Source organism: Limulus polyphemus, unplaced genomic scaffold (assembly GCF_000517525.1).
Source record: "Limulus polyphemus unplaced genomic scaffold, Limulus_polyphemus-2.1.2 Scaffold2258, whole genome shotgun sequence".
Classification (NCBI taxonomy): Eukaryota; Metazoa; Arthropoda; class Merostomata; order Xiphosura; family Limulidae; genus Limulus; species Limulus polyphemus.
Genome location: NW_013667868.1, coordinates 86,189 through 98,850, shown reverse-complemented (window position 1 = coordinate 98,850; position 12,662 = coordinate 86,189). Strand labels below are relative to the sequence as shown.

Here is a 12,662-nt window from a genome sequence, read left to right as displayed (position 1 = left end):
GGTTACACATCAGTAACTAGAGTTCACTAGGTGTTGAGGAGTAGTGTACAGAGGATAAAGAATAAATATGTTGGTTATAAATTACGGTAACTAGTAGTTACACCTAAGTGTTAATGGAGTAGTTTTACCAAATAACGACTAAAGATGAATATGAAATAATATATATATATATATATATATATAATGTATCTCGCCATATATATCAATGTTTGTACACATACAGGCTGCTAAAAAAATGGACGTGTCTATACAACTAACACAAATGCTTACCCTAACAAATTTACAAAGTTAATTAGTTAGAGATGAAATATCAGATTCTTTCGGTTCTCACCTGCTACACTTCCTGCTGCTACTATTAGTACATCATCCATAGAGTTTTTGGAATCAAGAACATCCACTTGTAACGTCTTTGACAGAACTTTGCTGCCTTGGTTTTTAATATGAGGAACAGCCCATTCTCCCAGCGCCATTGTAAGCTTCCCTAACTTGGATACTTGATACCATAAAATAAAAAAAATCTGCCTTTGAAAATATGAAATTAAAATATCTTATTCAATATTTTGTGAGTTTTCTTCCATGATAAACCACTTTTATTAAACTGTTATAGTCAGCTTTTCAGGTTACTAACTGTAATTCCCCCACCCATCTTAAAATTAGAATTTTTTTAGTGATGACAAAAAAGTAAGTCATACATAATAAGCAACTAGTTAGTACAAGTATTTTTTATACTTGAATCAATATAGACAAACAATTGCCTTCAGTGTCAATTTGACAGAACCATTTCTGCCTCATATCACTCCAAAAAATATGAAAGTCCATTTAAACAGGTATATGAAGCTGCATAAAGTACTGGAACAATACTACTAAGAATTGAAAGATGCTTAAGAAAAAATTACTTAAGCATCCTCTTGGTTTTATTAATACTTTCCCAATAACATCAGACACTGACTCCCGAGATAAGAAAGTTATGCAAAAAATGCAAGGTTTAGTTAAAACAATTAGTTTGAGTTTACAGTGTACTGTCTATCATAACCTACCAAGTTAACTTACTAAGAGAAATTTGGTAGGTTAACCAAATGTCTTTGATCCTCAAAGGCACAGTTTAAAGTCATAATATCACTACCACTCATGTAAATTTTTGTGTAACTCAGAAACCCATATCTTCATTTAGATTGTGTTATAAGTCTGATGTTGAAAGTCTCAAGTGACCATATCTGTATGGTGTGACTGGAAAGGTAGTGTGAATTGATATTATTAACACTCCTTTTCCTTGAATTTATTGTGACAATCTACTTAACTGAATTCCCAGTATGGAACATTAACTGACTGGTGATAAACAAAAGAAATGTATAGTGAAACTTTAACAAAAACGTAAGAGAAAAAATAGATAAAATATGATGGCAATTAACTATTGGAGCAATCAAGGATTTTACTGACTATATGATACCTTAGTTATGATACTATATGAAGATTCAAAATATATGATTTAACCCTATTGGCCCGGGTACACTTTACTGCACATGACACAAAGTTTTAGTGTCTTACATTCAAAATTTTATTAAACTACTTTTTGTTTATGTTACACCAGTTGGAATAGCATAAAATCTTGGCTAATAATTCCTATTTTAATAGTATATAAGTTTTTTTAAGTTCTTACTTTTACAAGGCAATATTTAAAAAAATCATGAATTAGCCCTAGTGTGACACATTTTCTCTATCTTCTCTGTTTTATCCACCACCCCTTGAAAAAGTATGAAATTAAACGTAAAATACTCTCTATAAAATTGTTATTGCTCAAACAGACCATAATATTTATAGCCTTCAATTTTGTTTGGTTACAGAGCTATCAAATAGAAAATCAGGCCCCTCCTACCACACCCACTTGTCACATCCTATCTTTCATAATTCGTTGATAGTTCTCTCTTACGTTTCATTATATATTACCTATAACCAATAGAAAGTCAAGGTTTTCATCTATCAAATAGTGTATTGTATAGCATTGTGTTATGAACAGATAACCATCAATTTCACTCTGAGTAGCAACATTGTTCCCGTGGGAAAGTTAATAACTAGCTTGGATGAATTTGTAACGGCTTTAGTCGCATAGTTAGAAAGCCAGGAAAATTTTTAGAAATGAATTTGTCTACTTTTTGCACATTATTATATTCTATATTCTTTGATGTATTATTTAATTAAATAAAAATTGTTAACTGCTTTACTATAATCACTAAAAAAATCAGGCTTAACTCTCCTCGACAATCAAGGGCATGAAAAAAGAAGATTGGGTAAGTACTTTATTTCTTGTTTTTCATATTTATTCTTTATTGATTATTATAAAAGTAACTAATATTAAAAGTACAGATCTTTTAAAGTTATTTAAGACTAGATTAGGTAAAATAAGTAATAATAATAATAATAATAATATAATTAAAATGGTTCATGAGGCACGCACGCAAGCAGCTCGTGGGTAATGTAATTCGATAACGTAATGTGAACTGCACGTTCCCTGAGTGATTTACAACTTATAATGGCGGGGTTAGCAGTTAGACACGGTTCAAATGGCAATAAAACAATAAAATTTAATTATAAATAGATGTATAATGTTACACACTTAGAGCTACTTAGGATAAACGAATGTAGTTTCATGTTACAATTTGAAGTAATTCTAGAAAGAAAAGAAGGTTAATTTAGGTTTATTTCGATTATTTTTGGTGGTTACAAGGTCGGTTGAATTGACCCATATGGTTTTGAGATAGGGTAGAGAAAATAACATATAAACTATAAGAATTTAGTGAAAAAAACATTTGAAATGCATTTAGGTAATTTTAGGGATTACACAAAGGAAATTTGAGATTTTTAAGATGACGAAAAGTATTTTTAATTCTAACATGAAAATTACTTTGCACACGGACTATTCAAAACAAATACTCAATATATTCATGGACAAAATCTTATTTTATTTTATTAGAAATACTACACTAAGAAATATGACTTTTTGTATGTGAAAGACTTGTGATATTAACTGAAAGACTGCCAAATTTCATCAAGATATACCCAATATACAGAGAGTTATAAGTATTAAATTTATATCAACTTTAAACAAGTACAAAATGTCAAGTGACTCGGTCAAATTTACCAACCCCGTGTTGGGAGAGTTAAGCTAATTAGCCCTAATAAACACTTATATACTTATTTAAGCATTATTTGTTAAGTAAAGGATACAAATAAATAGAGTTTTATATCAATACATTATCCTCTTTCACCTAATTGTTAATTTAGATTATTAGTACAAATTAACATCTGTCATACAGACAAAATAGGTAATATTTTGTACTAGGGATAGGATCACCAAAAAATCGATCGTGAAATTTGATTGCTGAAATGATACTAGATGAAAGTACTAATGATAAGCAAAATATTACGTATAGATAAAAATTTGACTACATGAAGATCAACTTATCAACAAATATTAGCTATATAGTAGGAATGTTAGATAACTTGTACTGCAATTGTAAACAGCCTCACTTGAAAAGTGTTTATAGGATACTGTATCAAGCTAAAATATCAGGCAGTCTATTGGGTTTTGATAATTGATTTTACACAAAAAACTTCATTTGTATTGAAGTACACAATAAAGCTAATAACACCCTTCACTGGATAGAATGAAGTGGAAGTTTGATTTTATTGCAATTATATTTTTCTTTAACTTGTTACTGGATATGATTTCTTTAGTTTCTCTGCTCTCTTTTACCATTTGTTTCCCTATATTAAGTTGCAACTTGGTCTGCATAATTGGGTCATATAATAGAGCATATTTCCTTTAGTACTGAAATGCTGAAGGTAATTATATGACTTGCTTTATCAATAGAATTAAAGAATTCACTTTTACATAATTTCTAACTTAGTAAATCTCTCATCAAAGAAGCATATATTTCAAAAATGTTTATCAAAATAAAACTGGATAATCACAGAAGTAACTCTAATAGTTACTTATAAATACCTGAGTAATCTTAGACCAAAAGATTAAATGATGCAGGTGGAAATGTAAGACAACATTTTAGCTTAAATCAGTAACAAAATGTATAAGTGATTTTGAGTCTTTGTTTGTACTAAACACTAGAACTTAATAGATTAAAATGGATTATATTTCTTTTCTGTGGAGGAATGAATTTAAGTTTGATTAGTTTTACTAAACTCACATTACTCAAATTGAGTTACTTGTTACAGGAAATATTACTATTACTTTTCCTACCAAGTAGAAATAAATTCCAGACTACACAGAATCAATATGATAGTTAAGATTATAATTTTAATACAACTAGAAAAATTACCCAGGTATCCACTGACTCTTACAGCAGTTCCTGAAGCTTTCACAGCAACCTTCAGTCCACGTTGAACTCGAGGGTCAACAGTAGAAGGCTGATGAGATTGAGGGACCTTTTCCCTAAGCATGGCTGCTCCTTTTCTAACCCATTCTCCTGTGTATTCCATTCCTTTAGCAAGACCCAATGAAACCATTTCCGCTCCTTAAAATAATACTAAAAATAAGTGATCTCCATTTTGACTCCACAAATATGTAAATGACACACCTTTTAAATTACTGAAAGCTATATTACAGAAAGAATATGCTATGCCAATACTACATATAATATTATGAGAATATGGAATATTAAGAAACTTTTAAACAATGTTATAGTTCTAATGCTATTGTTTTTTTTTTTACTTCATCTTCTTAGACTTCATTAAAAACATAAAAGAAATAACTAAACACTAAATAACACAGCTATTGTGGCTTATCGATACAGAAGTCTTTTCTAGGAAAAATTTTTCATGTACGAGAAACTACAACACAAGTCTTGAACACTTAAACTTGGACATCTGAAATCAATAAAGTTCTTATCAAAACCTAAAGCTAAAGAATTATTGCTGACACCTTAAACCCAGGAAGTCCAAGTGAATAATATTTTTTCTATATTCAATAATTATGTATGTGAGTTACTGCATCTCTGTTCAAAATTTTACAAGTAAGTTAAATGTAACATTTGTCTCAGAATTGTTATTCCAATGCTTTTGTGAGTTAAGAATAGATTAATTTTCAGAAGTTCTGTTAAATGTTATTTGAAGAGTTGTATCTGAAATTAGGCCTCCAAGTAAATGTAGCCTGTAACAAAGGTAATCCACTTATTAAAGAAGGAATTAATCCATCATCATTATGTGGACTGGTCTTGCCACTGATTTTAACTAATAATCAAAATGAACCCATCCAATGAAAGAACACGTTATCAAACTTATGTCAAAGTGGGATTAATTTGTTGAAAACAAAGTAGAACATTAATTAAATTTCAATCACAAAGAAAGATAAACATTACAAGAGATATTAATTTGCCGGTGTGTTTGCTTTGCTGTTAAGCATCAAGCTACACAATGAGCTATCTGTATTGTGTCTATCACAGAAATCAAAATTTGGTTATAGCTTTATGAGCCTTCAGACTTGCTGATGAGTCACTGGATGGCAGAGATAACGATACAGCTAAAAGAAGGTCAAGAAGAAGAGAGAAAATTAGAAAGATTAAGAATAAATTTACAGAAAATTAGAAAAAAGAGATCAAGAAGTAAATTATAGAAAACAGAACGAAAATAAATATGATTGAAAACAAGATTGGTAATCTATTGGAGAATTACAATGGGATTAAAACAACATCCAAAAGTACAGAAAGATGGTAACAAAAAACAGAAAAGTTATGACAAAACTGAAGTATAGAAAGATGTCTACATTATGCAGCAAGAAAACAACATAAGTAACAGAATGAAGCATGCAAAAATCAAACCAGTCACACCTTTCTTCATTCACCCAAGAATTACAGCCTAGGACACCATTTACTGTAAAATATAGAAATAGGAATGAATTGAACTTATGAGGCAAAGTACAGCTAAGAATACTCTATCTGTCTGAAATGAGATAACTTCATTATTTAAAGAAACCAGTGCAGGAACTAATGGATTTATTGATGTGAAGCTTTGCAGTATGTTGATCAAGACTTATCTATACCTCATGATATGTGGGTAATTGAAATCAAGGAAAAATGGGAATGGACTTCACACAGAGACATGGATGCAATATTGGGCTATATTCATAGACAATGACTAGGAAATCCCTGTGGACTAAATGACAATTACTATACCAAATGTTGAACTTCTCAGTAACAATATGGTGAACAGTCATTGTAGCACCAAGAAGTGAGATACTCATACCAGGACTTGTTAGTAATAAATATGCATCTAGTGACTGGGCTGTAGTATAATCAAACAAACCAATATGTCCTGATGGATTAATGGTTGGAAAAACTTTCAAGGATCTGAAGAATAAAAATGTCATCATTAGGGTCACAAACACAATGAACCATAAAAATGAGTCCTATCTGGATGGGACATTGCAAGATGTGAAGCTGTAGAGTTAATGCTTCCACATTAAAGAACATCACAAGTAATCACTTTTGAGGCAAGATGTAGGAAGTCTGATATCAAATCTTCCCATAAGGACAACTTACCATCTCACTTACATGAGCTATATAATGAAGCTGTACAGGTCTTAAATCTGATCAATTCAATAGGTTACATGACTTGCTCACAAAATATCAAGATAACTTCTTCAGTGGACTACATAACTAATGCCAAACAAATATCTCATAGGTTTGATACAGGATATGCAGCCCCAGTACCTCAGTTAATTATATGATTTCCACAAGCAAAACAAGCTAAGATTTTCAAAAACATAGAAGCCATGAAGGAACAAGAAGTAATAAAGCTGATTACTAGTCCATGGGCATAACCTGTTATACGTATGAAGAAGAAAGGTGGATCCAAAAGGTTTTGCGTGGATTACAAAAATATGAATTAAGTCACAAAGAAGAATGCCTACCCACTGCCAAAGATTGACCACTTTAGATGCTTTATCTGAATCAAAATTGTTTTCAACATTGGTTCTGAAGAGTGGATGTTGGCAAGTACAAATCGATAAAGCAAGTAAAGAGGAGATTGTGGCAATATGTTCTGTTATCATTAGTATTAATTAATTCATCTTCTACATTTCAGTAACTAATGGAATGTGCTCTCTATTAAGTACCTTGGAATGTCATACTCATCTACTTGAATAACATAATCACACATGGGAAGCACATAAGGAGAACACAGGGCATGTTTACAGGCCCATCTGAAATTGAATCTGTTCAGAATTTGCCAACATCACAGAAATTGCATGAGGTAAAAGGATTTCTTGGATAGTTCTCTTATTATCATCATTTTGAAAAACCATTCTCCGATATAGCTTATCCTCTACATCAAATGAATTGAAAAATCAAACAACTTTTGTTGGACAACTGATTGTGAGAAAGCATTCAATAAACTGGAGAAAGAATTACCCCTACTCCTGTTTTGGCATATCCAACTTTTGCAAATCCACTCAATTTAGGTAAGGATGTTAGTAATTTTGCAGAGAAAGTACTGTTATAACAAAAACAACATGGAAAAGAACATCAGATTGCTTAACATATCAAGGCAATGAATGTTGCAGAGGAGAGATTGTACAATTGAGAAAGAGCTACTTGGTGTTGTTTGAACATTAAGTCATTTCCATCATTACCGAAATATAAAAAGCTTTACTTTCTGGACAAATCACACATCACTGGAGTGGTTGGTGAATTTCTATAATCCAAAAGGTCAGACAGAAAGATGACTCCATAAATTTCAAGAGTATAACTTTAACATTATACATCACCCTGGAAATGCTGAAGCACAATCCAGAAGACCATATATTAATGAAGAATGTAAACACTGTAAAAGGAAGGATGAACAAGGTAGTAAGGATGAACAACCTGAAGTGCATCAGAGTATAAATCCACGATGTGACATTTATAAGTAATGAAGAAGAATTAATGTGGTCCAATACTCAACTGAAAGATGCTAAGGTAAAAGATACAAGTTTGAAACCAAGTATTCAGTGCATTAAAAATTAAGGAGGAACACCCTCATGGCAAACACACTCCATACAGCCTGAAGATGAAGATTAATAGACATGGAGTGATTTCATGCCTACAAGAGGGCAGGCTTGTTGTGTCAGAAATGTCAAAATACCAGTGGAGAGAAACAACAACTACAGTTGGTACTTCCACAAATTCTACATTGGAAAGCACTCTGTCATCTCCACAACCTTCCAACAGCTGGATACTCAGGTTTTAAGAGGACACTGGAGAGAATAAAAGAGCACTTATATTGGGTTGGGTGTAAAAAACTGGTGTAAATCATGTGAAATATACTGTGAGCTGAAAGGTCTTAGAAAGAAATAGCATGAGTAGCTAAAGCAGCACCGTGTTGGAGCACCTCTTGAGAAGATTGCTGTCATTGTGCTTGGTACTCTGCCATACAATAAAATGGGAAAAAATATATCATGTTTATGATAGACTATTTGATCAAATGGCTAGAAGAATACACTGTTTCTAACCAGGAAGCAGAATCCCTAACAAGGAAACTCTTCAATGAATTTCTTTCAAGGTTTGGAGCGTGCCTATGGAACTTCACTCAAATCAGGGATGGAACTTTAATCCAACCTTGTTTATAGAAATATATCAGATTCATGCAATAAAAAAAAACAACAGAATAACAGCCCTTTATCCATTTCTTGAAGGCATGGAGAAGAGATATAACTGTACTCTTTTAAATTAGGCATTTCTGTGGATGAACATCAGAAAATGTTGGATCAAGATTTTCTACTGCTACTTATGAGTTATCAAAGGACAGTACATGAAGCTACAGAGACTACACCATCATCACTGATATTTGAGAGAGAACTGAAGTACCACTGGACCTTCTCTACCCACATACAGAAGTTAGTGACTCTGGATCATCATACACAAAATAAGTTGAGAGATTAAGAAACAGCACTGATGTCATACACAACTCTACCCAGGAAGAGTTAAATCAGCTAGAAATAAAATGAAAAGTTGCTATGATATTAATGCTGAAAAGACTAGATTTCATCAAGGCAACATAGTTTGGTTGTACAATCCCAGACACAAGAAAGTATGAACTCCACAGTTAAGCAGGAGTTTGGAAAGGCCATATTTCACATTGAAAAGAATCAATGATGTGGTTTACAAAATCCAGAAGGACACTCAGTCCAAGCCAAATGTCATCTACTGTGATCATCTTTGGAGATATGTCAGTGAGTGAATGGTGAGCTAGTTAACCTAAGAAGAGAATTTTCCAGCAGAAACTTAACCTGCTGAAGAGTCCAGGATTCCTGTAGAGACCTTTTCCAGAAGATCATAGAAGATATAGTCATCATTGAATTTGCTCATCCACCTACCTAGAGAGAACTGCTCCAGTGACAGGACAGAAAAGGATGATACAAGACAAGATAAAACCTTGTCTGCATACCATGACCCTTGGAAAAAGAAAAACACCAAAAAGACTTGGAATGAACAGTTTAATGTACTATTTTATTTGTGTATTAGGAATGTTCAAAGGGCTTCACAATCCACAAAGGGGACAGTGTTATAAACTATATTTTCAATGTTTTAATTTAGGTGTTTGTTTGCTAATCATTTTGCCATGATCCAGAAGCTTACTGTACTAAGTGCAAAATAAGTATGATAATCAAATTAGTTAGTTCAATGCCAGTTAGGCAATGAGCTATTTGTCTGTAAATCAAGTTCTACATGTAAAACAGATGTAAATTTTTCCCAGAATTTCTTTTCAAACATTACTTGTCACTTAGACATGTGTTAGTTTTCGGAAGTTCTGATAAATGTTACTTGAACCATTGTGTTTGAAGTTAGACCTACAAGTTAGCATATACTGTAACAAATGTTATTCACTTATTTAATAAATTAATTTGTTATTGCTATGTGAACTGGACTTTGTACTGTTTTTACCAAATAATCTAAAAGAATCCATACAATGATAAAGAAATGTTATACGGGGGGGGGTCCTCATTATACGTCGTTGTGATATATGTTATTTTGCACTTATGTCACTGACTTTTTGAGGAACACAACATAAAATTTCCCCGCAGATATGTTGTTCATAGTTTTGACTCAGTTCAGTTTAACTCTTTCAACATGGGCTCAGTCAATTTGACCAACCCAGTGACCTCTTTGTACTTGTTTAGTCTTTATCAATTTAATACTTCTAACTTTCAATATAGCGTATATATCTTCACGAAATTTGGCTTTCAGTTAACACTATAAGTCTTTCACATACAAAAAATCATTTTCTTTTCTATTGTCGATGACACTTAACCCTACTTTTTTTTTATACTATTGGCAGTAATGCACTAAATAATTTTTATTTAATTAAATAATACATCAAAGAACATACAAAAAACACTCAAAAAACCCAAAACAGGCCCTTCTGGGACTCAAGTGAAGGAAAATCCTGAGCCTATGTGTTTATACAGATAAAGATGGCAGATGGCAGTGATGCTGATGACATTACAGCTGCATCTCCATTCTCATCTTCTGCCTAATCCTCTCCCAACACCTTCTTCAATCAAGCAAATCAAGTACAATGCATACACTCTCCACGATAAGAACATACAATTAAAGGTTATGGTAAAATCTTTTTTAAATGTTGTTTAATATTCTGTGATTTTTTACACTAAAAATGGTTTTCTGTTTGAGTCATTGGTTTAAAATGTCACAAATATGTTTTCTATTAAAAAAGGAAAATGTTTTAAAGTGTACAGAGCTGCTTCAAAATGCTCATAAAAATGGTTTCAATGAAGTGTTTGGTATATGTAAATGCTGTTTAAAGGTCCTTGAACTCAGAATTAGTTATAAATATGTGTACATAATGTGTTGTATAGGATAGTACAGGTACTGTACATGTACAGTAAGTATTTTGGTCACTAGGTATAAAACACAACATTTTCTTATGTTATGGTCCCTTTTCAATACCATATTTCATTGTTTCTTATAGGAAAAGTTGCTCCACTTTGCATCACATAGGCAATGTTTACGCTCTTACGTTCCCTACATCCCCCATAATTCTTATGGGTGAAAATTTCCTGTTGTACAGTTTCATTATGAGTTGCAACTTTCTGGTCCCTAACTCCAACATATAATGAGAACCCCCTGTAACAATATATATATATAAACACACACACACACACAAAAAGAAAAGATCAATGTAACTGTGTATAATGCCCAAAATTTAAACAATTAGTAAAATCACATTCCTCTTAACACTCACGTCATGTTCAGATATTAGGTAGATTTGTTACAATTCATGTCATATTGACCTGAGGCAAATCCAAAGATATTACAAAAATCTGAAGAGATTAAATATTTATTCTCTGTACAGCTTTGACTCTTTTATGTTAAATATCAGAAATTAATGTAACCTCATTATAATAAACTCAAAAACACCATTATGGAAACCATAATAAACCTGAAAAATATAGGAGGGTTGATAACTGAGAAGTTCATTATAATTTATGATCAGAAGTACGTAAAAATAACATTTCTGATCTATCTTTTGTCTGCTAGAAGTCACTGACAAGAGGCCTTTCATTCAGTACTAAAACTGTTGGCTGAGTTGGACCTACAGCAGCCAAAGGTATAGTGTCTGATATGCCATTTGAATGCAGTGCACAAGTGTTATTCAAGAGATGTAATATGCTTAATCTGGTAAAAAAATAAGGGTTTGGGAGCTTAAAACCACATGTTAGTTATATTAATATCTTTGGTATTTACTTCTAGTTGTACATTTATCTCAAAACTTTTCACCACTGTTTATGAAGTATCATGGACATGCATATACATTGTGTTAGTGTGTGTGTGTGTGTGTGTGTGTGTGTGTGTGACAGCTGATATCTTTCAACTCATTAACAAGACTCTCTTTACCACGGAATAACTTCAAAATTATTGAATGTATTGAAAAGCATAATAAAGAGCAAGTTTTGACCAAGAAAGGGAGATTTTTCTAGTTCAAAGTATTCTTTGTAGAAACAATAAAGTAGTATCATTTTACAAGAGCTAAAAGTTACCTTTCAATGTATATTTTTAAATATTCATCTTTAGTAATGGTGGTAGCCTCAAAGTATGTCACCTATAATGACATATATATAAAACAATTTTGGATCGAAAATTATGTCCTTCTGCTTTATTTTAAGTGAAAAACATTAAAAAAATTTGGAGAAGAAGAATCTTGTTAATTTAAGAAAGGAAGGTGATATTTCTCTTCTACAATATACAAAGCATTCACCAATATGTTAGCATACACATTTACTTACAGATATCAATAATTCAGTGTTAATGTTATCAGAATTGCACTAGTAATTTGAGATAAATACAGAAAAGTAAAATTCATCTGGACTTTTCTAAATATTTTTTCATAGAGAATGTTGCACTTCATCTTATGAATTGGTTTTTCATAGTCAGTCTATATACACGACTAATACAAAACTTTTTAGCAATGATAAACTTACTATAGCCTAACTTCCACAGTTTAAATTTACAGGATTATGGATATTCCATGTAGGGACACTAATAATAATATTATTATTATTATTATTCAGCTGGAATATTTACTCTATATTTAAGAATACAAGTTGTTTTTATATATATATATATATATAAGAGTGATGTATAGGAAAATGTTCATAC

General features: G+C 31.8%; 1 protein-coding gene across 1 annotated transcript in view; it reads right to left on the bottom strand.

The window, feature by feature from the left end:
* LOC106466435 (spartin-like) overlaps positions 1-12,662 on the bottom strand; it is a 32,488-nt gene that overhangs the window by 8,979 nt on the left and 10,847 nt on the right. Inside the window, exons 4-5 of the mRNA XM_013926718.2 lie at positions 4,332-4,526; positions 332-493 (exon numbers count right to left, since the gene is read on the bottom strand). Of these exons, the coding sequence (XP_013782172.1) occupies positions 332-493; positions 4,332-4,526 (357 nt within the window). The remainder of the gene's footprint in view (positions 1-331; positions 494-4,331; positions 4,527-12,662) is intronic.